Source organism: Palaemon carinicauda, chromosome 30, assembly GCF_036898095.1.
Source record: "Palaemon carinicauda isolate YSFRI2023 chromosome 30, ASM3689809v2, whole genome shotgun sequence".
Lineage (NCBI taxonomy): Eukaryota > Metazoa > Arthropoda > Malacostraca > Decapoda > Palaemonidae > Palaemon > Palaemon carinicauda.
Window position 1 is genome coordinate 88,945,188 of NC_090754.1, and position 27,468 is coordinate 88,972,655.

At 35.7% G+C, this 27,468-nt stretch overlaps 1 protein-coding gene across 1 annotated transcript in view; it reads left to right on the forward strand.

The window, feature by feature from the left end:
• Nucleotides 1–27,468, forward strand: part of LOC137623343 (uncharacterized) — a 1,305,328-nt gene that overhangs the window by 528,775 nt on the left and 749,085 nt on the right. The window contains 3 exon segments of the mRNA XM_068354157.1: nt 1,976–2,078; nt 3,271–4,217; nt 12,639–12,730. Of these exon segments, the coding sequence (XP_068210258.1) occupies nt 1,976–2,078; nt 3,271–4,217; nt 12,639–12,730 (1,142 nt within the window).

Consider the following 27,468-nt stretch of genomic DNA (forward strand, 5'->3'; position numbering starts at 1 on the left):
TGGTTAGTGTCGTGGAAGGGGTATCTCTCCACTCGATGCCACTACTCCAGTAATAGCGAAGTTCTTCATATATTTGCGTGAAGAAATGCATTTTTCAGTTTCGGCGGTAAAAAGCTATCGCTCTGCCCTTTGCCTCGCCCTCATTTTGAATAGAATGTACATTTCCTCATCGTTAGAACTCTCCTTACTCATGCGGAGTTATGAACTTATCTGTCCTCAGTCAGAAGGGAGACCTCCCCCATGGAACATGGTTCGATTTTTCCGGTCTCTAAGTAGACCCACTATGAACCATTACGCTAGGCAACAGATTGCCACCTGACTTAGAAGTCGGTGTTCCTGCTCGCTCTAGCTTCGGCCAAACGAGTCGGCAAACTACGTGGTCTTTCATACGATGCCACCCATTCAAGGGGATAGGGAGAGGTAACGTTCAGCGTCGTCCCCCCTGAGTTTGTTACCAAGACTCAGAATCCAAGGGTGGTGGATCCTAGATTCTACTCCTTCCGGGTAACGAGTCTCCACTATGTAACAGATGACCCAGACCATCTCTTACTTTGCCCAGTGAGGAGTTTTAGGCTCTACTTAAGATAATTGCAACAGTCCGCCCCTGAGTGCCTGCACTTTTCGTCAGCACAGAGAGGAACAACAGGAGGATCACCAAGAACACCATTTCTGCTTGGACTCGCAGGATCATAGACCATGCTCTGTATCCAGATCATCCTCCTGTCATGTCGTCCCAGAGCCCACAATATCAGGGGTGTAGCTACATCCCTAGCCTTTGCTTTTTGTGTGACGCTAAGCCTTGAATAGAAAAAGGATCAAGAATTATTCAGTTTAGGTAGAAGTAGACCATCATGAATAAACCTTCATTTTGGTGGATTGAATATACAAGTTGTTGTTTTATTATTATATTAAATTTAATATGTATAGGAGAAATGGAGGATGTGCTCTCGTACACTTCCTTTGGTAAACAATTTACACGAAACAGATTTTATGCAATGTGATTCGTTTTCTTTCTTTAGATTTCTCAGCACTTATGCAAAACACATGATTTTTGTTTTGCCTGGGAGGATGGTTTTTCTTGAATGATACACCTAATGTTACAGTAATAAAGGTCATAACTGAGGAAGAATAAGATGTATAAAATTAAAAAGATATTCATAGCATTAAAAGTTATGTTTGTAGAATCATGAGAATAAGAAAAATATATTCGTACGTCCTTTTAAACTTTGCAGATTGATGAGTTTGACATAGCAATAGATTTCCCCCATAAAGTTTATTTAAAAGGAATTCATGGTTGCTAATTTCCCTCAGATAAATAAATATGTCAGTTACCGTACGCATTTTTGCCAGTATATTTGAGTTCAGAGTGTTTATTGTTTAGCATTGCAATTATGATTTGGATCATATTGTTATATCATGTTTTCAAATGGTTATATACATTATCTGGTCGGATATGATTTCAATTTTATGTTATGCTGGCGGGGTAATGATATTAACTTGTATAGTTAAATGTTAAGTGTGTAATATGTAATGACCATATCCAGTTATTTATTGGTAATCTAATTCAACTATTATCTCCTCCGGAGTTTGGGATTTTATATGAACCCTTCAGGACCTAGATGTGAGTCGAACGATTATATTACTAATCCTGTTAAAATGTTGTTCTAATTGATTAAATTTATAAGTTCATGAAACAAATCTTAAGATTGAAGAAGAAAAGAACAATTATTTTATTGCACATACTTTATTTTTCATCAGTGCTTCATATATTTATGATTAACAATACATTTGGTCAACTAGAGTTGCAGAATGAAGCCACGTGAGACTATTTTATCTGCATTCCTAGAGTCTTATCCCTTCAATTAGGTAACCTGCTTTTTTATTAAACTTTTAAGCCTGTGTTTGTTGTGCAACTGAACAAATAGGTTAGACCTGTGTTTTTACTAACAGGATATTTAACTTTCTTTTGTAACAGTTGAATTGGTGGAAAGAACGAAGCAGCCAGAATGATTCCTGTCCTAAAGAATTCAAAGACGAGAAAGATTCTGCCATGTATTCTCACTTCCTGAAGCATTATGGTAAGTTGGATATACCTGCCTCAAGGTTAAATATTTTCCATAATCAGCACAGTATATTGATGTGTATGTTGTTAGTGATGCATTAAGGTACCTCGGTAAAGCTTCTCAAAAGCCAGGGAACATCATTACAATATTACCTTGTGTCACCTGCCTAAATAAAATTTCCCAAATGATAGAGAACTTCTAATGGATGTTAGTAAACAAAATGTTTTCCCGGGGCAATATCGAGACAACTTCTATCTAAGGATTTTCGTGGCCCATTGGAATCGTCCTTGCATAGTTTGCAGGATGGGAGAACGAGTTCCTCTCAAGCTCTATTGTTTCTTGTAGTGTCTGCAACCTTGCTATCCTTGTGAGCTAAGGAGGGGGATTTGGGAGAGCCTATTGGTCCACCTGCAGAGTTATCAGCATCTATTGTCTGGCCATCCCTGGTCCACGCTAGGATGGAGAAAGGGCTTGGGTGCTAATCATATGTATATATTGTCAATCTGCAGGGCATTGTCACTGTTCGTTGTCTCTGCCATTCATGAGCGACCTTTAAACTGTAATCAGGGTTCTTGAAGTTCATTTACCCGTTTGTTTAACTAGTGAGGTATGATTCTGGAGGAGGATACAATTGATGATGATATGTTCCATAGACTTAATCTTTCAAAAATTATTTAATGTGTATTCACAATGGGATTATTTTGTATAAGTATTAGTTCTTCTGAGAACAAAGTTATTATAGTATTTTTTGGTCAACTCAGTATTTCGAATATCAGCCACTAGTTGTATAACATATTTAGATTTCTCTCTTGTATTTTCGCTTATGGTGTGGCTTATCATAGGATTAGCGACGAAGATTATATTTTTAATCTTTAAGCTAATTGGATAAGAATCTAACTCTTCAGAAATACTCCTGGTATTTGCAAAAAATAACAATGCACAAAAACCGCATTTTCTTTGTATCACTTTTACGTTTACTAGTTTATATTGCTTACAATAATTTTCAAGGATTAGTTATGTACTTAGGCAAAAAAAATTTTTATGCTTTCATAAAAAAAAGTTACTGTAAACAGTTGAAGGTGTGCAAAACTATTAAGATTATGCTGTATTTAGCTAGCAATAGACTTTTCTTATTGATGTTTAATATAAGTTGACAGAGTTAAGGTATTTTCGTAACATTGTTCTTTTTTTTTTTTTTTTTTTGCAGATGAATTACTGAAGCTGGAAAAAGGGTTGCAAAACATTGTGAAGAAGGAGGTTGATCACTCGTCACCATTGTTAGAAAATACATGTGAAAAAACTCCACCATCATCTAGACGAGCTTCCAGAAATAGCACTGCGGGTACATTATCTCCAGAAGGGAATTTAGGTAATGCAGATACCCTTTCTCAATCATCTGGTTTGAGGACCCCTGGGTCTCTTGTATCAAATTTGATCTACAAATTTGAGCGGTCTAGTCTTTCTCCCAGTCCCTCCTATTCATCAGAGAGTAAAAGGATTGCCTCTTCCAAAGAGTATGAGTCAGAAGGAGAGGGTGGTAGTTTGAAATCAAAGAAAAGTAAGCCAAGTCATGATTATGATTATTTGAGAGATAGTAAAATTCTCAGCAGAAGTGAATTGATTTTAAGTGAGTCAAGGGACGATAGGCTTGATAACAACAGTAATTTAATTTCTGCTGAGGAAGACAATGAGAATGTAACTGATGCAATATCTGAAAATGCTTCAGAGCGTTTAACAGGTTCTCTTCCTCAAAGCTGTAATGCTTCAGATGTACTTGATAGTGGTTTTGAACAAGACACTGGCTATGGTATTATTACAATGGGTTATCAGCCAATGTATGGCAGTAGAAATGACGTGTGTAGCAAAGATGATGATGATAAGTGGTCTGTTGAACATAAAGTGAACAGAGTAGTTGTGCTGAGTAGCGGTTTGGACTGTGAAGATTCAGAGAGCCAGGAAGATGTCTTCGAAGAAACTACAACACTGAAACTAACACAAGTTGCTCAAGTCCCCACACCAAGTTCAGATCAAGATGCTGAACTTGATTTAGGTGTTGATGTTGAACCTGAGCCTTTCATGGAGCATAGTCAGTTAATGAAACTTACTAATCAAGTTCAAGAGAAGGACAACCTTTTAAAGAAAGTTAAAAAACAGGTAAGTTGCAGATTGCATACTCTCTCTCTCTCTCTCTCTCTCTCTCTCTCTCTCTCTCTCTCTCTCTCTCTCTCTCTCTCTCTCTCTCTCTCTCTCTCTCTCTCTAACATGTTGCATATTTCCCAAAGTAAATTAAGAATTGTTTTATGTTCCTTAATGATTATCATGAAAAGGAAATGTGATTTGAAAGCAAAGAAATTGGTAATGCAGAGGTAAATCTCAAAAGATGGTAATACTGTACACAAAACATAGGTATGAATGAAATGAAAATTTGATTACAATAAGTTTGGGTCTGATACTTGGAAAATTCTTAGCCCAAGTAAATTATTAGCAAAAAAATGCCAATGTTAAGTTTATATTATTATAAGTTGGCGTGTCTTGCCGGAAAGTACATCCCATAATAATGAAAATACCAGCAGTGATTTATAAATAAAATCTTATAGAAATAAAGAAACTGGTAACTAGGAAGAAAGCAAAGGAAACACTTGTGTCAGGCAAGTGGCCACGTGGCTTCTTTGAAAAAGTGGAGGTAAGGTGGAGTCAATCTTCATGTTTCCCACGGTTATCCTATACATTAAGGTATCGGTTGCCTTATATACCCTCTCCCATCAAAGGTATCCTCTTCCACCAAACCTCTTCTCTTTATATCATCTCTCACAATATCTCGCCATTATTTTCATGTATTTCTCTGCCTTAAAAGGTTCTTCCCATGTCCTCCTCACTCCCTCCTCACTATCCATCATCAACATATGCCCACACCATGTACCCACCACCCATTCTCAACACATACCCACACCTTCTCAGTCGTGACACTCTTATCACTTCTGTAATCTTTACTATGCCTGCCATCCATCCTATTTCTTCATTTTCCAATCTTTAAAGCAGTCATGTTCCCATAATCCACCTCAACATTCTCATCTCTGTTCTCTGGGATGACTGGTGCTTGAAAAAGGAGTTTCACATTTTCTTTAAGAAAACAATTGTTCTCGTAGATGTTTATCTTATCGCAGCCGTGATCGTATAGTGGTTAGTACTTTCCTAGGGACTATGGTTTCTCTCGAGATGTGTGTCCCTCTCTTTGTCTATTAAGCACGAGACCTCTACAATTGCACCAAAACCAGTTTGGGCAAGAGAAGATCTAAGTCTTACTTGGCCAGACTAGGAGTATCTTCTGGTACGATGGGACTGCTGACATGATCTACTTCATGGAGTAAGTTTGGGTCATAAAGATTTCCTGATTTATAATGGTATTTCAGCTTTGGAGTAGGAAAGGAATCTAGAAGATCTCCATCTGTCAGAAATCTGGAAACTGTTGAAATTGTAGCTGCACATCAACTGTCTTCTAACTGTTGATGGAATTCATGACTCTGCTTAGGTATGAATGTGTTGTGATAAAAACAGTAATAGCTATTCATGTGGACAACAAAACACCATAGGCTTAAACTGGAAATAAGGAAGCATGAAATCTAAGACATGTGATTTTTGTAGCTGAGGAGCATCTTTACTGGATGGGGGTCAAGGATATCACTCTCCTGCTTCATTATGCTCCGGTAAGCAGAAATTTTAGCAGATCAGCTGAGTCAACAAACTCGGTTATTTCCAAAGGATTGGTCTCTTTAATGCTAAATTGTCAAGAAATTGTGGGGTAAACCTCACTTGTCTACCTCTCTATGAAAAGCTAGAAACGTTTGGCTCCCCATTGTAGAACCCTGTGCATGGGCCGTGGATGTCATGCTATGGGAGTGGTTGAGCATAAATTTTTATGCTTATTTCCCCATTTGCCATGATCCTTCGAGTGATAAATAAGTTCAGACTATTTATAATTGACCGAATGACAGTAAAAGCACATTCTATTAAATTTCTTATTCATGATCTTAATATTAATCTATGGCACCATCGTTCAGTTAGTTTGTTTTGCATGTTTTAAGATTTTTAATACTTCTGACCATCTTTTGTATTCAGATCTTCTCAAACTGTACCATAGTACTAGGTATGCAGTTAATTCTCTTGCCTTCTTCATCATACACAGTATTCTAGAAGTGTTATTCCAGCTAGGAGCAGATCGTGGAATGATCTTCCAAATCTGGTTGCTGAACAGGCTAACATAAGTCCCTCTTCATAGTTTATATGTGACAGATCTATTTTAATGCTGTAACTGATCTTAAAATATTTTATATTATTCATTACTTCTCAAGTAGTTTAATTCTTTATTTCCTTTTCTCATTTGCCCATTTTTCCTTGTTGTAGCCCTTGGGCTTATAGTATCCTGCTTTTCCAACTAAGGTTGTAGATTACCTAATGATAAGGTGCATGAGTGTGGACATCTTGCGCGGAGCTCCGTTAAACACGCGCCCTGAGTCGTGTTTTAGCTTTCTGTTTGTCACTTAGAATATCATTGAAAAGATATTAGTTAATCTTATGGAGAAATCTAAATGATAAGAAGCAGTACACTATGTCTCTAACTATCTCTGCCTCATATGTAAAACCACGGATGGAGACCGGAAAAAATGGATAGGATGTGAATGCAATAGATTCTACCATAAGAAATGTGTGTATATAATGATACGCATCACTGATAATAAACGGAATAACCTAGATTGATTATGTCCACACTGTGTAGGTGAAGCTAGACAAGCCAATTTATTGATATCATAATTAAAGGAAGAAGTGAAAGTGAGAAAATTGGCCCTGAATGAACAAGACGCAAAAATAGATGATTTGGAAAACAAACTTGCGGACCTTAGCACACACGCAGCAAATTCCACCCAGACTACCGACTTCCCTGAGAAAGTTGACATTCTTGCCATGAATATGGAATCAATTAAGGCAACACTTTAAACATTGATGGACCCAAAACCGGAGAAATCGACATTTGCTGACAAAGTTAAGGAAAAAAATCTGTTGGTAATTAAATGAACTAATACAACAACTAAAATTACTGAAAGAAAATGCAAGGTTGAACAAGCACTTAAAGACATTCCTATACTTAACGAAGGTCAACTACGAATAGAAATGTTGTTGTAAACTTCGCAAACAAAATGTTCACAGAAGCGGTGGCAAACAAAATTCATACGTTGGTGGCTGACACTGAAACGAGAAAAATCGGAAAACTAAAACCAAAAATATTGATATGCAATGTATACAATGATGAAGATGATGTAGTAAATGCTTTGATTCAAAGAAATCGCTTCCTGGACCAAATCCAAAATATAGAAGAGAAAATAAGTGTAGTCTTGAAGAAAAATGCATCTGAGGGATCACCCACTATGTGCTGAAATGTGATCCTGAAGTTCAGAGGGCTATTCATGATAATGGGGACAAAGTTTCATTACGATGGGGTACTTATAACATACGTGATAGGTACCACGTGATCACCTGCTACCACTGTCAGAGGTATGGACATCTTGAAAAAGATTGCAAGTCTATGAATGATGATAAAGTCTGTGGGAAATGTTCAGGAAAACAGGAATGTAATTTGCAAGTGTCAAAGTGTATAAACTGCACAAAGTTAAACAAACCAAGTGACCACATAGTAAATTCTAGGGACTGCGAAGCTTATGACTTGGAATTGAAAAGACTTGCAGAAAATACTGATCATGGTTACTAAGGATGTCATAAACTGCGTCTGTATAAATATACACTCTGTAGGTAATAAGACTATTCAATTTCGCGAATTGATAAACGAGAATTTTTTGGACATACTATCATTATCTGAAACATGGTTAAATAACTTGGACAAGGCAAAGATCACTGAAATGACACCCCCACACACACCTTTCACATGCCTAGAGAAGGTAGGTCTGATGGGGGTGTCAGACTCTTTATTCATCAATGTTACTCAAATCTCAAAATGTTGAAAAGAGCTAGTGTAACAAGCTTTGAATATATAGAAATAAAATTTACGCAAAAAGACAGAAAAATATCCTTTTTAACAGTACAATCCTCCGGGAACAAATACTATCTTTTTTGAAGCATTTGGTGTTTTCATTGACATGATTATCATGTAGAAAAATGAATTAGTTATCTGTGGAACTTCAATTTTTGGATGGATGACGCATGAAATCCTGATGCTTTGGTATTTAGTGAGTTATTGGAATCAAGTTGACTAGAGAATAATGTCGACTGTACAACTACTTTAACTGGCATATGGTGGACTTAGTTTTACGGGATGACATGAATAATATTGTATCTGATATAAAAGTTGAAGAGAAATGTACTATCTCCCCAGTACACAAACTTATTACGTTTAGTCTACCTCTACAGAAACATTCATTGGTAAAGAAAATAAACCTTAGACATAAATAAAATTTTTCTCCTACCGTATTCATTGAAGAAGTTACAAAGAAAATAAATGATGCTATCAACATTCCCTGTGATCATGATGACCAACGTCTGTTTGGAGCTAAGTGTGTTAACTGTCTTACGACCACTTATAATAAAGTGAGCAAAAGTGAATATGATATCATGTGGCCACCGATGGAAAAAACTATAACTGGAATAGGTTAAAAATTGAAAGTACTTGGGTAGAATACAAAACTGCTGCGTGTCAATATAAATACCTACTAAGAAGGAAAAAAAAGTGATAACTATAAGAGAAAGATCCTCGAAGCAGCAACTGACATAAATAAGTTATCTCGTCTCCTAAATGGTATAATGGGAAATGTAAATGAAAAGTGGCTATCTGATGGATACAGTGACCAGGAACTAGCAAATAATTTTCTAATATTCTTTAAAAACAAAATTGAAAATATTACCAGGTCATTTGTAAATACTCAACATCAGATTAATGATACACCAGGCACACAGACAAAATTGATATGATTTAACAACATAACGCAAGATGACATCACCAGAATTATCAAGAGAGCAAAGAAAACAAACTGCGCGATCGATCCTATGTGAATATCTGAAGTAATTGGAGAGAGAAATTTTTCTAGTTAGGCTGAAATAATAATGAGAATAACAAATGCAAGCATTGATGAATGTAAGTTTCCCAAATCTGAGAAAATGGCTATAGTCACACCAGTTCTGAAAAATGCAGTGGACTACCAGGAATTAAGCTCATATAGACCTATTTTGAATCTACCCAGTTTCAAAAGTGCTTGAATACATAATTCTTTAACAACTAGTCAGTCACTTAGAAGTAATAGAAGCTTTGCCTTACAACCAATCTGCTTACAGAAAACTATACTCTCCGGAGACAACCATCTGCTCTGTTGTAGATGACATGCTGGAAATGATGGATGAAAATAAATGTGGTATTTTAATATTGCTCGATCTTAGTGCTGCTTTTGATACAGTTGTACATGATCTGCTACTAAATGATCTACGGTCCATCAGAGTTGAAGATAAGCTTTTGAATACCTAAATGACTTACTTAGTTGGTAGAAATTACTGTGTACAAATTGGAAATTCTTATTCATCATATGAACCCTTAAAGGCATGGTGTGAAGTTCAAACTATTTGCGGATGACAGACAATTTTACTTCTCCATAAATGATATAGATGACACTACTGAAACTCTAAACCGAATCCTTGATAGTGTTAGAGAATGGATGACATTTAAACAACTAAAATTAAATGAAAACAAAACTGAATTCATGGTGGTGGTAAGAGAATCAGCGTGAGAAACTTGGGTGATATTCAAATGAACATTAATAATGACTTAGTGCCGATATCTAGTAAAGTTCGAGATTTAGGTGTATTTCTTTACTATAACTTGTCTCTAAATGCCCAAATCAATAATGTAATTAAAAGTGATGTTTATCCTCTAAGAAATATTGCGTTTATAAAAAAGTACCTGGACGAAAATTCTGTAAAGAAACCTGTGATAAACTGTGTTATTACCAGGATTGACTACTGCATCTCTATCTATTACAATTTACCAAAAGTGCAACTTAAGAAATTAAAAAACGTAATGAACAGAGGAGCAAGACTGGTAAAAGGTGTCCCACCTAGAGAAAGGATCACCCCTATACTAATTGATTTACACTGGCTGCCTATAAAAGTGAGAATTGAATTCAAATCATGTACAATAACCCACCAAGTTATCAGAACTGGTCGATCAAAACACTCAAGAGAATTACTACATATAGCACAGCCAACAAATTGTGTCAACACGAGAATAGTTACAGATGGCTTCAATCTATTTGAACCTAGATATATGTTTACTGTAGGCTCCAGAGCCTTTAAATATGCAGCCCCGAGACGATATAGTAAGCTCCCACGAGATATCTGAATGATTGAAGACATTAAGGCTTTCAAGAGGAACTGAAGACTCTTATTTCAACAGTCGTACAACAATGACGATTTAACAGTGAATGAACAGTAAACAATATGAAACGTTAAATACTCTGAACAAACAAGGTAAAATGACATTGGAGGTCCTGTAGAGAGTGGGGTTCCCCTGCTGTATGGGACTGGAAAAGCAGCCATCAAAGTAAAAAAGTAATAAAGGAATTGGTTTTCATGTATGTTGCCTTAATTAGAAGATGTCGCCTGCAATTTCCTTGGAGAATTGATCGCAGAAAGTCTTATTGCCTCTTTCCTCATTAAAACCCCTCCTATTTCCTCAAAAATCTTGAAAACTACTGTCTCCTTACTTTTCGATTTTAGTGCCAGTGCCTAGATGGTCTTCTACATATATTTTGTATCATCATCAGGGGAATACTTAATTTGCATGGTGTAATGCTAGAGGCATTTCTGTAACATAACACCTCTTTGGATGTGATTAAATTTCCAGCTTTCTCCCAAGTTATGACTAAGTTATCCATAGCTGCTATTAACAGTATAGAGCTATGCATACTTCAGTTTGGACTTGCCTACGAGTTCAGTGATTAAGGATGCAATTAGGTCCTTCATAATTAAAAAAAAAAAACAATGTGTCAAAAGCCCAAAAGCTGGAATCTTGATGTAGCCTACAGTGTATAGTTCTCAAGCATTTGAGGAGACCACTTTGTGATTTTAATTTGATCCAAAACTTGGCTGGTACTTACCCCTTTCACCCCCAATAGACGTATCGGTACGTTCTTGCAAAACACTGTTATTTACATGTTTTTGCATATATTTTATAACTTTATGAGAAAAATTAAGGTTATTAGAGCAAATTAAAAAAAAAAAAAAAACGATATAGCAAAATGTGCTTGAAAGGGTTAAAAGGGATAGTGAGTTGCAGGTTCTTTCTGCTGAGGTGGGTTTCACAACCGATAAAGTCTTTTTTTCCATATTGTTATTTTCAGACAGAAATGGATTTAAACAATAGGAGTTTCCCCTGGCGTTTCTCTATCGTTTCTTTGCAAAGTCTGTTGGAACAACCCTAATTACGGGGCACTATGTCCAGTAAAAGCCCAACATGTTTATTTACAGAACGCGGCTTTACAAGGTTGAGCCAAGAATCTTTATTTAGGAGTACCCCTACACATCCTCTCTTTAAGAACACACTGTAATTTTTCGTGAGAACCCTATCAACACTGTGAATAGGAAAATCCTCATCATTAATGCACATTAGTCAATTGGGTGAAGTTAATTCTTCCCCTTCTGAGTTACAGCTCAGTGATTTTAGAGTAACAGCAACGACATTTAATTTCCTAAAGAGTCTTTCGAAAGGATTATAAATGCATCACTGGCGTTGGGAATTAATTTTTGCTTCCTTTTATATAAAAGAAATAAAATCAACTGTAAGATAAATATTGTGGATTAGGACCCATAGTTTAGGCAGATGTTTTTTACAATAATGTATTGGGTGATAATTATTCCTGCAGAGGATGGTGCACATTAAGCGAAGTAATTTTATTTTCGTTCTGGTGGTCTTATTCTTTAGTGTATTTAAAGTTTGGAAAATGTATTTTTTCTTTCTGGTGGTAGATGTGGAGCTTTGCATATGTGGGTAGGATTTTTTGGTAGATCTTGTCGAGTTGTTTGAGGAATACTTTTCAAAGGGTTTTTGAAACCTATCTTTCCAGCATAATTTTTTTTTCTACTGCATTTAGAAGTGAAATCTAGGTCTGTAACTGTCCCCAATATTGGTGGATCCCGATGGTAGAGTGTTTATAGCAGGTAGGGTTGTTAATGCTGGAGTTGGAGTGTGGCGGGTAAGGCTTCGACTGGTGCCGGCAGGCCAAGATTATCGTACAATAAGAGCAGAATTATTGTTTGATATTTATCCAGAACCTCACGCACCAAAGAGAATTTAGCTAACGAAGTGCGATCAAGTATTGAAATAATTGATTTATTAAAATTGTTTCCTTTAGTAATTCAAATTGCGCACCGATCTTTCCCTCTTTTATAGTACATCTTTTCTAGACATACTTTACATTAATTTTTTATCCTTTCCATTGATTACAGTAAGGATGTGACTTTTTCATTTTTTATTTCTTCAGCAATTGACATCATGTCTCAATTTTCTCTCTACCCATATTACAGTTGTCAGAAGCTGAGGATGAAGTTGAAGCAAGTAATGTACTATTGATAAGAATATTTCGTCTAGCAAGTCAGGTCTTTGGAGACGTCTTTAGGTGAGTACTCGGTGTATATTTAATTGTATGAATAATCTTTGTGACTATTGAAAGAGAAAATATAGCAAATTTTATGTTTATTTATGGTATGTTTGTGTAAATTTATAATATTATAGATTGCTTGCTTATCAGTTCGTCAAGCTGAGTATCCCAAGTCATTGACTTTCTTTATCACTGGATTTTACTAGGGGAATAAATCTCCCCTTTTCTAATTTATCGTGAAGGTATTTTTGAAACCTTACTAACGGTGATATTCGTTGGAAATTTCATGGCGTTTATATTAGTATAAATAATTTTCTAACACATTTGTATAACGAATGTCAATTTTACCATCGGAACCAACAGTTAGTAGAGACAAGGTGACATTTAACCTGCCTCAGAATGATTGGTAGTTATAATAAAATTTTTATCATACAAATTATTATTATTATTATTATTATTATTATTATTATTATTATTATTATTATTATTATTATCATTATTATTATTATCATTATTATTAAAGTTGCAACAATTGAATCAAAAGGACCATGCTACGAGCACATAGGCCCTAGTAGGGAAAGCAGAGCCAGAAACGTATGGAAAAATAGTTTAAATAGTAAACAATATAAGATAAAAGAGAAACAACAATGAAACCAAACAAGATAAAAGATGAATGAAATAGGTAACTCGTAATGTTTGAAATGATACTAATGTTAACCTCAACATAAAAGGATTTTCACCAATTTTGAGCTGTTGGACTTCCTGTGACTCAACTCTATGATTAGGAAGTTCATTCCACAATGTAGTCACAACAGGTATTAGAATAGTATGGTATGGAACCTTGCATGGTGGAAAGTTAATCTTAAAGCACCATTAGAAACTCGGTGAAACCTCAAAATTTTAACTTTATGAAACCAATGATTTAGAGAATGTTTTTCAGAATTTTCGTCAAATCAAGTTTATAAAGTAAATATTTTTTTATAAATTTATATATATATATATATATATATATATATATATATATATATATATATATATATATATATATATATAGTTGATAATATTTATCACCAATCTGCACTGACCAGCGTTGTGATGAAAATTAGCAAACCCCAGTCATGAATTCACATGTCTGAGGCCTCTGTCCTGTAGTGGACTAGAAACGCCTTACTTAGAATTGGATTGCACCACATCCCTTGATAGAAGAGTGCTAGTGGTGTGCTGTGAGTTTCACATAGCAGAAAATGCTCTCTAAATGGTGGATAAGCTTTAGATTTATATGAGAGGATTTATGTTTTTCCTGGGATTTATTTTTTATCGGACTGAGAATTTCTCTGTTTTTAAGATTTAAAAATCTATATGAAACAGGTTTTATGAACAAGATTTGAATCTGTATTTTTCACAGATTTTTATATATAATTATTTATTTTTATCCTATATTTCCTATATATTTAGTATTTATACCTACTGAAATTAATCGGGCCAGCTATGTAAGAGTCGAGCTTGACTCATTGGGTTTGTTAATCTATTCCCTTCTAATGATAAATAGTTTTATGTCTAGGAGTGCTAGTGTGATGCTAGTAGAAAGCACAAAATACAAATTACAGTCTTATGAATTGTGAATAACCCCTTGGTGGGATATTATACCCTAGATATGATAGATGAGGCCATTCTGAGGTTTATGGCAACCATGCTTTTCTTCTCTTCGGATTCTAGAAAAGGAAAGTAGTTTTCTTGCTGCTATGTGTGGTATGAGAGTTCCAACCTGGTTAGAGGTACTGTATTTGTTTTGTAGTCCTGTGCCCAGTACTTATACAACAAGACAACAGAGGGAAAATAGACCCAAGAATTAAGGATTTAGTTGTATTTGAGATTCTTTCGAATATTGCTAGTATAGAATAGATGAAAGAGAAGGTTGGATGCAAGAGGTAGAGGAGAAGTTGCATATCTTGCCATTTGAAATGTATGAGAAATGGGATAAGAATGGATACGTGGGAGGGAGAGATGAGGTTCTTTTAAATATTTCTAGTATAGAATAGATGAAAGAGAAGGTGGGATGCAAGAGGGAGAAGTGAAGTTGCATATCTTGCCATTTGAAATGTATGAGAAATGGGATAAGAATGGATACGTGGGAGGGAGAGATGAGGTTCTTTTAAATATTTCTAGTATACAATAGATGAAAGAGAAGGTTGGATGTAAGAGGGAGAAGTGAAGTTGCATATCTTGCCATTTGAAATTATGAGAAATGGGATAAGAATGGATACGTGGGAGGGAGAGATGAGGTTCTTTTAAATATTTCTTGTATAGAATAGATGAAAGAGAAGGTTGGATGCAAGAGGGAGAAGTGAAGTTGCATATCTTGCCATTTGAAATGTATGAGAAATGGGATAAGAATGGATACGTGGGAGGGAGAGATGAGGTTCTTTTAAATATTTCTAGTATAGAATAGATGAAAGAGAAGGTTGGATGCAAGAGGGAGAAGTGAAGTTGCATATCTTGCCATTTGAAATGTATGAGAAATGGGATAAGAATGGATACGTGGGAGGGAGAGATGAGGTTCTTTTAAATATTTCTAGTATAGAATAGATGAAAGAGAAGGTTGGATGCAAGAGGGAGAAGTGAAGTTGCATATCTTGCCATTTGAAATGTATGAGAAATGGGATAAGAATGGATACGTGGGAGGGAGAGATGAGGTTCTTTTAAATATTTCTAGTATAGAATAGATGAAAGTTAAGGTTGGATGCAAGAGGGAGAAGTGAAGTTGCATATCTTGCCATTTGAAATGTATGAAAAATGGGATAAGAATGGATACGTGGGAGGGAGAGATGAGGTTCTTTTAAATATTTCTAGTATAGAATAGATGAAAGAGAAGGTTGGATGCAAGAGGGAGAAGTGAAGTTGCATATCTTGCCATTTGAAATGTATGAAAAATGGAATAAGAATGGATACGTGGGAGGGAGAGATGAGGTTCTTTTAAATATTTCTAGTATACAATAGATGAAAGAGAAGGTTGGATGCAAGAGGGAGATGTGAAGTTGTATATCTTGCCATTTGAACTGTATGAAAAAGGGGATAAGAATGGATACGTGGGAGGGAGGGAGAGATGAGGTTTTTTTTAAATATTTCTAGTATAGAATAGACGAAAGAGAAGGTTGGATGCAAGAGGGAGAAGTGAAGTTGCATATCTTGCCATTTGAACTGTATGAAAAAGGGGATAAGAATGGATACGTGGGAGGGAGGGAGATATGAGTTTTTTTTTTTTAAATATTTCTAGTATAGAATAGATGAAAGAGAAGGTTGGGTTCAAGAGGGAGAAGAGAAGTTGCATATCTTGCCATTTGAAATGTATGAAAAATGGGATAAGAATGGATACGTGGGAGAGGAGTGTAAAAGGTGTAAATAAGATTACAGGTTGGCATCATAAGATTATCAAAAAGTTTGGTTATAAGAGGCTAGGCAGAGGAAATAAAATCCGTAATTTGTGTAATGAGAAAAAAACTTATTGAAAACATGTTAATTCGTTAGTAAAACAGAAGAGGATTGTGAACTGGAATGCAGAAGAATGGATGAGGTAGGGGAGACTAAAGTAAGAGCAAAATCTATGCAAGAAAGAGAGGAGGAGACAGAAATCGAGCAAGCACTATGGAAAAATTAGACTTTTCTTCAATAGTAAGTAAATCGAGAGAGCAAGGTAATTGAGAAAATATATATTGGAGTAAAGATCAACTTGGGAGGTTCTGTCTAAAGTGGATAGTTTTGGTTTATGTAATGAGTATTTATAGATATTTTGGACGTGATGGGTAGAGGATAGGCAAGGTGAATGACAGGAATAAAATGGGTTGTGAACATTTTAGAATGCTGGTGAGAATGACTACTAATGTTATGAGTGTTATTAAGGAGTGTAAGAATAGTAGATCACTGGGAATTGATGAGATTGCAAGGGAATTGTTGGTATGAGGGTGAAAGTTTGATTTAGTAGCTGACATAGGTGTGGAAGATGTATAGGAAAAGCTGAAAATTTTGAAGGATTGAGTAAATAGAATTTTGTTCATTTGTATTTTAGAAACGGAAGATTTAAGAATTATAGGAACATATCCAAAGAGATTATATAATTTTTGTATGAGATGGTAAGACAAGATAAGGAGGATTAACATTGAAGAATAGTGCAATTTTTGCCAAAAAAAAAAAAAAAAATGGCAGATCAAGACTGTAATGAAAATTTTATGAAAATTTGAAATTAATGGGCAGAAATTCGGCTTAGCGTACTTGAACCTAAGAAAAAAAACTGTTGATAAAATTCACGAGAGCGAAAAGCTAAGCTAGTCAGTTTACCCTTAAGGAAAACAGGAATGAGGAAGTTCGAGTTTCTCATTACTCTGCTTACTGTCAAGCACATCGGCCAAAAGTGTTGCATTTTCCCTTGGACAGTGAGTAACTGGGCCATCTGGTTTAATTAAAAGAGGAACTGTTACATCTACACCAAAGAGTTGAAGCATTAACTCTCTGAGCAAAAGCTCTAAGCTGAGTATAGTTATTTAAGGTTAGATCTGATCTGTTACCCTTCCAAAGATGATAGGCCTCCTGCTTCTCCATATAAGCATGTCTACAATCATCATTGAACCGTGGTTTGTCCTTCACTCGGCACCTTAGCACACAAGAAAGGATACGCCTATCAATTATGTTGACTAGAATTTCATTGTAAAGGACAACAGGATCAACACTACTAAACGATTGTGACCAATTCAAGCCCAGCAGAATTTGCAAAATCCCATTCCAGTGTGCTTAAGATTTCGTATAAATCTTACAAGAGTATGATACATCAGGGACAGGCTGCTCACTCTTCACTACTAATGAAATCAAGGCATGATCAGATGTCCCGACTGGAGAACCAACCTTACTTGTTATAACACCAGGGTAGGCAGTGTATATGAGGTCCAAGCAGTTTCCAGACCTGTGAGTAGCTTCACATATGATTCAGAGATTAAGTGTAAAGCTCTTAAGCCATGGCGATCGGTGGGAGAAACAGAACTTAACCACTCCCTTTGGTGAGCATTGAAATCACCAACAAAGACAAAAGAGGCCTTGCTATCATCATCTTGTATCCTAGCAATAATGGTAAAAAGACAATCGAGGATAGAATCATACATGTCTGGCTTCCGGTAGATTGAACACAAATAGAAGTTGTTATGCTTACCACAAACTTTTATTACCTGATTCTCATGACATCCACATTCATAGCATAACTTAGGAGAAGCATGGTACTCATTCCTAGTATACACCGCCATTCCCCTGGACCTAGGTATTGGCATCATGTTTGATCATTATTGGCTTCTTAAAACCAGTTATAAGGAGCTCAGATGAGTGCCTCATATAAGAAACAAAAAGTTTCTGATCACAAAAGATTATCATACTGTGGACGCAACTGTGAGGTCTTAAATATTTGCATGAAGACCATGAAACTTGCAATACAGTAAACGACATTGATGAAATCTAGGACGTACTGGTCCCGGATTACGATCAATGTCTCCAGAGAGCATAAGAATTAAGGGTTGTAAAAAAGGTACATCATACTTAACAACTAAATTAACAAGAGTGATGATAGAAACAACCTGTTTTAAGGAAATATAATTAAAGTGATTAATCAAACCCCTAGACTATAGAAAAAAGTCCAAAAAACTGGTCAACATGGAGGAGCCAATACACCATGCAAAGCTATATTGTTAGGTAGTAGGTTGGCCTGGGCACCAGCCGCCCGTTGAGATACTACCGCTAGAGAGTTATGGGGTCCTTTGACTGGCCAGACAGTACTACATAGGACCCTTCTCTCTGGTTACGGTTCTTTCCTTTTGCCTACACAGACACCGAATAGTGTGGCCTATCCTTTACTGATTCTCCTCTGTCCTCATACACCTGACAACACTGTAATTACTAGACAATTCTTCTTCACCCAAGGGGTTAACTACTGCACTGTAATTGTTCAGTGGCTACTTTCCTCTTGGTAAGGGTAGAAGAGACTCTTTAGCTATGGTAAGCAGCTCTTCTAGGAGAAGGACACTCCAAAATCAAACCATTGTTCTCTATTCCTGGGTAGTGCCATAGCCTCTGTACCATGGTCTTACACTGCCTTGGGTTAGAGTTCTCTTGCTTGAGGGTACACTTGGGCACACTTTTCTATCTAGTTTCTCTTCCTCTTGTTCTGTTAAAGTTTTTATATTTTAAATAGGAAATATTTATTTTAATATTGTTACTATTCCTAAAATGTTCTATTTTTCCTTATCTCCTTATTTCCTTATTTCCTTTCCTCACTGGGCTATTTTCCCTGTTGGGGCCCCTGGGCTTATAGCATCCTGCTTTTCCAACTAGGGTTGTAGCTTAGCATTTAATAAAAATAATAATAATATATACCCTCCAGGATTAGTCACTTCAACTGAAGGAAGGACAGTAAGGATGATTTTGAGAAGAAATAGAATCAGATGAGGAAAGGACAACCTCTTGATAAACCACCAGGCATCCATGGCCCTTCTATTAAGCCTGCCTAACACACTAGTAGTAGTAGTAACTAAGCTATAACCCTAGTTGGAAAAGCAGGTTGGTGTAAGCCTAAGGGCTCCAATAAGGAAGCGAAATAATTAAACTACAAGAGAAGTAATAAACAATTGAAATATAATTTAAGAACTGTAACAATGATAAAATAGATCTTTCCTAAATAAACTATTAAAAGAGACTTATGTCAGCCTGTTCAACATAGAAATATTCGCTACTAATTTGAAACTTTGAAGTTCCACAGATTCAGATGCCTGATTAGGAAAATCATTCCACAACTTGGTCACAAACTTACAACTAAAATAATGCTTCTAGAAGACTGTGTAGATTTAGCCTCGAGATGGAGAAGAGACATAACAATGCTGACTAGATCCTTTCATAACGCTTGCCAACGAGCGAGACGCTAGACTTAAATTACACGTGCCGATGAATGCTCAATTACAATTCATAAGTAATCCGGTTAGATGGAAAGGTACAGAAAAATGGGGAATGATTGTGATAGCCCAATGGAAATTTCCCTGCATGACGTTCTGCTGGACTGGGGTTCGTGAACCACTCAAGCTTGATTGTTTCATATTGTTTGTAACCTCATCATCCTTGTGAGTTAAGGGTGGGGCGGTTTGGAGGAACCTAATAGGTCTATGTACTGAGTCATCAGCAGCCATTGCCTTATCCTCCCCTAGTCCTGGCGTGGTTAGGATATATATGGATATATAGTCAGTGTCTAGGCATTGTTGTTACTGTCCCTTGCCTATGCTATTCATGAGTGGCATTTAAACCTTAAACCGTGTATTCGAAGAACTTTATGAATTTTTTATTTGATTTGATGGGTCACTCGATGGTATTATTGATTGCTGTATGATTCACTAGATATGTTAACGTTACTGTCAAAGCTGACGAGTGTTGTGTCATAGAACTAGGTCGATATATACTTTGTTTTTATATTCAGTTTACGACTTTACGGTACCTAAGAATTGGGTTTGAATATGCCTAAATACTTCTAACTCGATTTTATAACAGGTAAAATACTGTTATATAGAAAGTCCATATGAATAAAAAGAAGATACTGGGTTGTTAATTTTTTGTATTTTTATCTAGGAATTTGTATTCCAAATGGTATTTGTGGCATATCCCTGGAAGTCTCCTGTGATTTGTTATAGCCAGGTGAATGGGTGTGCGTGCATGCGTGGACAGCGAGGTTAGGTGGGTGTATGGGTGGCGAAAGGGGTATTGTTCACATGTGGCTTTGGGTGAGGGGAAGAGCAGCAAGAAAGAGAGTGAATAAGGGAGAGTGGAGGGGAGTTGGGTGGTGGCAGCTCTCTCTCTCTCTCTCTCTCTCTCTCTCTCTCTCTCTCTCTCTCTCTCTCTGGGGTAGCTGGTCTGCTCTCCCTCTTTATCAGTTGGTGTGTGTGTGTCGGTGCGCGCGAGGAGAGCACAGTCGCCCTCCCGACGTTGGCTGTTGGCTGGCGTAGAGAGAGGAAGATAGCCAGGGCTATAGCTCTTTTGGCTCCAGCACTCGGTGCGTTTCGAAAGGCTGCATGAGCCTTTAAATTGATAAATACTTTTCACTTTCAAGTGTAAGTGTCGCGTTGGTCAAGTGTCCGTTTAAGATGATCGATTGGTGACATGAACAGTGTGCTTGCTGGCAACGACATTTGGAGCTTTAAAGTGTCAACTGCCTCCCGATAAGAGATAGTGTTGGGATTCTGTGGTATCAAGAGACTGCGAGATGTATCCCCCACGCTTTTGTGAGTTTGGAATGCTCACGATCCAACGTTTATTATTCAATGCTTTCATCTGGATGCAACGTTTGATTTTATTAGCATTTTTTTTTATTCTTGAAGTGACTCGAATATTTGGTTTTCTTGTGGTTTTGATGGTATTCTCATTGTTGAAACATTTTCTAATTTCGGACGTCGATGTATTTATACGGAAGTGATACTGACACATCTTTTTTAATTTCTTACTGAAAAAAAAAAATTAAAATTTTTAAAGTTTATTTCACGTTAGCCTAATTAGTACCGATGGTTTTATTTTTAATGTAATAATTCCAATTAAGTTATATTCAAGTATTGTCTCAGCTTTTATATTTTCTTTGTGATTCCATTGTGTATCATTGCGTCAATAGGCGTGGGAGGAGATGGTGATATTTTACATTTGTGCCCCACATACCATCACCAAAATTATTTTTGTAGACTTTTTACCAATACAAAAATTTATATTCGACTTAAAATTATGTTATTCTGGTATATCTGTGTGGGATACTCCGAAAAATCCCTTCTATATAAGCTTTTTTTTTTATTTATCTAAGAATTAAATCCATTATTTTATAGTTAGAATCTCATTAGGAAGTGAAGATGCTAAAGTGAACGACAGGCGAGTTTGTAAAGAGGCAGGATAAGTAGGTAGCCAAGTTGAAACCCCTTGTCAGCTGTCATGGATATCAACGTTGCTACCAGAGTGCTAGCGCCCAAACCTGTCGTAAGTAGCGCACCGTAACCCAGATACTTGGGAAAACATTTTTTTTTTTCTTGACATGGCAGTCATAGCACCTGAGACCGATGAAAGGTTATTGCCTCTTATTATTATTATTATTATCAAATGCTAAGCTACAACCCTAGTTGGAAAAGCAGGATGCTATAAGGCCAGGGGCTCTAACAGGGAAAATAGCCCAGTGAGGAAAGGAAATAAGGAAAAGTAGAATATTTTAAGAATAGTAACAACATTAACATGAATATTTCCTATATAAACTTTAAAAACTATAACAAAACAAGAGGAAGAGAAACTAGATAGAACAGTGTGCCCGAGTGTTCCCTCAAGCAAGAGAGCTAAAGCATTTGGCTGAAGAATTCATTTGACATTATTATTATTATTATTATTATTATTATTATTATTATTATTATTATTATTATTATTATTATTATTATTATTTCGTATAAGGTTAAGCGCTTTGCCATTTTTTCTTCTAGAAGATACTCATGATCAATGTAGAATATTTTAGGGAAATTAAAAAATATCTTAATTAATGCTTGACTTAGGAAAAGAGAAATTATGAACCCTATGTGCGTATATTCAGGTAAAGCCCATATTGAATATTGATTTTTATTGGTGTATCGTGGAAGCTGGTTAATAAATATTACTCAAAAGGGGTTATTGAACGATTAAAGAGAAAATAACAAGTGAGACTGAATACACGTAGGCTTAATAGGAAATCAAAGAACGGGAATTCTAAGCAAAGATAGGAGATTCAGCCAGAGGAAATGTTGATGTATGGGGAGTGAGTAAGTCTAGGGAAAAGAAATCCAACCCCTTTTTGTGTGTTGTTTTTCCAGGCTTCGTTACGCTCGACAAGGACTAATGTTGTGTTGCTGTTGCTCTCCCTGTTTGTCACGGTTTATATATATATATATATATATATATATATATCTTCGCTTGTTCTAATCCTCGTAGTTTGTATATTTACTGATTTCCTTTTCCTCACTAGGGTATGTTTTCCCTGTTGGAGCCATTGGGTTTATATCAGCCTTCTTTTCCAAGGGTTGTAGCTTAGCCAGTGATAATAATAATAATAATAATAATAATAATAACAATGATAAACTTGATTGGTTCTTCGTTGTCTGGTTTATTGTTCGAAACGTTGATTTCTTATTTCAATTTGCTTTATTTTTACATTCTGAAATTTGATGAAAAAAAAAACAATCGTTGTTTTGTGTAATAAACTGCTCTTTGCCGAAGAAAAAAAAATTGTTTTAAGAATATTTTCGGTGAAAGTACAATAATTACTTAAATAATTACTTGACCCTGGATTAACTAGTGTAGGCTACCCGTCAAAAATAACGTTAAAATATTTGGATAGATATGCACGCACACGCATTCGACTCTTCCCATACCCCCCTCTTTCCTAACTACAACACGGCAGTTTCGACAGTTCGTGGGAGGTTATGGTTTCGGAGCGTACCTCTCAGGGTACCCCCTCTCACTAGGGTATGACTATTCCTTCTCCCCTTACTGGAGAGATGGGAAGAGACCGAGTAGTCATAGTTAGTTAGTTAGTTAGCTAGTTAGTTATTGACAATAATTATTACATTTTTATACAGATGCAAATATACATTTCAATTTTCTATTTCTTATATCCAATAAGGGGTAAAGATCCTAAATTAATTAATGATTGCCCATTATAATCTTTAACTTTCCATCGGTTCTAATGAACTCTAAATGTAGACCTAACCTAAGATCAAACAAAAATTACAGTGCAACATATGGAAAAAAATAAAAAAATATTTGCAGTGTTTACACTTATTCAGAGTTATACTGAGTAATAAGTTGGCGTACACTGACTATATATATTCAAAGCTTCCGTTCGTCATTATAGTTCATGCAATCGTCAAAGGAATTAAAGTTAATCCCTGCAAAATTTTCTCTTAATATGTGAGAGCAAAAGGCAGTTCAAGATGACATGGATCTCATCCTGCACAGATCCACAGGGGCAAAGGCGTTCCTCTCTGGGAATTCTTGACCATCGTCCAATCTCAACTTTAAGGTGGTGAGAACTCAGCCGTAACGGCGTATAAGCAATTCGATGGTGCTCTGGAATGAAAGGTGTCTTCTTCTTGTACAATGCTGGAGACTCTAGATGTGGGTTGAGCTGTTTGTAAGTCATCCGTCGAGTTAGACTCGAAGTTGTTATTCACGTGGGTTTTTTAGTGTTTGCTTTTCGTCTAAAATTGGATCATCTTTGGCAATGCCGCTCAGCTTGATAGGAAATATATAGGTATATATATATATATATATATATATATATATATATATATATATATATATATATATATATGTATGTATGTATGTATATATATATATATATATATATATATATATATATATATATATATATATATATATATATATATATGTATATATATATATATAATGTAGAAATATATATATATATATATATATATATATATATATATATATATATATATATATAGCTAACTACATTGTACAGTATACTGACAATAGAGAACTCAAGAGGCTATGTCATATATCATGAATTAACCCGAGAGCGGTGATGTTTATAGGAACTTCCATGAGCTCTGAAATAATGAAGATGCATTTTCCTTACTACTATTAACTGTCGGGGTTTTTATCCTAATTTCGTCATGTCAATTGCAATAGATAATTATTTTAAATTCTTGTCATGTCAAACAGTTAGCCTGTGACCAACACTGCCTATGTCATTTTCATTTTTGTTATATAATATATTTTAAGTCATATTGATCTCTCTCTCTCTCTCTCTCTCTCTCTCTCTCTCTCTCTCTCTCTCTCTCTCTCTCTCTCTCTCTAATATCAGTGTTATCACAGGCTCTGGTTCCGTTTCTTTTCCTTCCATATCAGTTATTAGTATTTAGTCTCTCTCTCTCTCTCTCTCTCTCTCTCTCTCTCTCTCTCTCTCTCTCGTATGCTTAACTAGGATTGACGCTTCACATTCAGTGGATTTGAAACGAGATGATTGAAAAATGCCACAGTAACAGTTTTGATTAATATGCAATAAGTATTTTGAAATATGTGTTTTTATAATTTCATTTGCGTTTTATTTATTTATTGATGTTTTGGGAATACAGTTAATCAAGAGAGAGAAAGAGTTAAAAGATTCCATTTGTTGTTATTTACAATTCAGTGAAAGTGTAATTATACTTCTAATATTATTATTATTATTATTATTATTATTATTATTATTATTATTATTATTATTATTATCATCATCATCTAAGCTACGATGATAATTGAAAAAGCCGGATGCTATAAGCCCAAGGGTCTCCTACAGAGAAAAAAAAAATCAGCGAGTAAAGGAAATAAGGAAATAAACTACAAGAGAAGTAATAAACCTTTGAAATAACAATTCAAAGAATAGCAACAACAATAAAATAGATATTTCATGAATGAATTATAAAATGAAAATTATATCAGCCTGTTCAACATACAAACATTCACTGAGTAAAGTCATTTCCCAGTTTTAGTTGTGGATGCATGCAGTATAATCAATACTATTATACTAATTTATAGTAGTGTTTATTTTTATTGAGGCTTCTTTGAGTTACTAGGATTTATTTCAACGTGAGTTGTATTTGCTGAATAAAATGATTAACCTGCTTTAGCTGTGATATGAGTGTATGCATATGCTACGCGTTTGCAAGAAGACTGTGACTACAATCGAGATAGAAGGAAATAGATAAATTACAAGAGAAGTAATGAAGAATTGAGATACCATATTTTAAGAACAGTAACAACTTTTTGATATATTTTTCATAAATAAACTCTATAAAGAGACCTATGTCAGTCTGTTCATTATAAAACCAGTCGTCGAATTAAGTCATTTTCCAGCTTTACCTGTGGGTGTATGCATATTGTAAGCGTGCCATGGCGTTTGCGAGAAGACCGTGTGTCCCTGGAATCGATCACCCGTAAGCTGTCTTATGTTTCGCCTTGTATCGATGGACGTGAGTGACTGGAAGCCAGTCGAAGGCTTCCAGGCATTGATAATGTTGCCATGACTGGGTGTGAGTTTTGCGGTGTCTTTCTGTAGCTACATGACGTGCAAATGGGTGCATGTTCTCGTGGAGGTGAAGAAGTCTACATCAGCTTTAATTTGTTTTTTCCTTTGTTTTTTTGGACAGCTGTAGAGGGTTGTTTGTTCATACGTGGTACCACATTGCGTTTTATAAGCTGAAAGAGCACAGGCTTGCTGCATAATGGATGTGAATGCATTCAGTACAATGTTTTTATGGATCGAGTGACATACATTTTTGTATATATTTTTTTTTTTTACCCAGGGCTTTTCTATATTTGATAAGTTAGTTATTTAGAAAGTTTTCATGATGGTAAAATGTAAAAAAAAAAAAACATTTTTTGCATGTGGGAAATCAGAATTTTAGTGGTTGAAATAATTCACCGAAGACCTCCCTATAACGGTGTCTGGGAAATTTCTCGAAATCAATTGCGCGAAGGTAAATTTCTCGAATTCAATTGATCGAAAAATAATTTCTCGAATGTTAATTACTCGAAAACAAACGACTAAATTTCTCGAACACAATCGAAAGTATCCCATAAGCGCCAAAGACCAATTTATAAAGAAGCTATTAGCATTCCGTGGTGTCCTGTATGTACGGGCGTACGTATAATGCACGATACCTGCGTACCTATTTGTAATCACACTTTTGCGTCATTAAAGATATTAATTTAATTTTTTAGATGAAATAATAAATTATAACCTTTGTATTCTTTTTATTCCTTCATTTACAATAAATTTTTAACATTTGTGTTTGTCAACCCAAAAGGATATATTTTTCCTTGAAATACATGAAAATTTTTCCATTCAATTTTCTCGACAAAATAGATATCAGTTTTCGAAAAATATGGGATTCGAGAAAATGATAGTTCGTGAAATTATTTTTTGAGCAGTTGAGTTCGAGAATTTGACTTTCGAGAAATTGCATTCGAGAAATTTACCTAAAATCCCCTATAACACATTAGATACAAAGCTGGAGGATAGAAATCTTGACACTCCTGCGCCAACAGATCACAAAACTGCAATTATTAGGTTCGTAAGCCATCACATTTGAAGGAAGGAGGTGGAGGGCGGTTAACACCAAATACCACTTCAGTGTTCAGGCGCTACACGTAACACGGGACTAGACGCTACAACTGAGAGGGCTGAACAATAATTTAAGTAAAGACAATAATGCAAGAGGGGAAAGGGGAAGCACTAGGTAGTAGGTTGGCCAGGGCACCAGCCACCCTTTGAGATACTACTGCTAGAGAGTTATGGGGTCTTTTGACTGGCCTGGCAGTACTACATTGGATCCTTCTCTATGGTTACGGTTCATATGGTCTGGCATAATCTTTACATATTCTCTTCTGTACTCATACACACCTGACAACACTAAGATTACCAAACAATTCTTCTTCACCCAAGGGGTTACTGCGCTGTAATTGTTCAGTGGCTACTTTCCTCTTGATAAAGGTAGAAGAGATTCTTTAGCTATGGTAAGCAGCTCTTCTAGGAGAAGGACACTCCAAAATCAAACCATTGTTCTCTAGTCTTGAGTAGTGCCATAGCCTCTGTACCATGGTCTTCCACTGTCTTGGGTTAGAGTTCTCTTGCTTGAGGGTACACTCGGGCACACTGTTGTATCTAGTTTCTCTTCCTCTTGTTT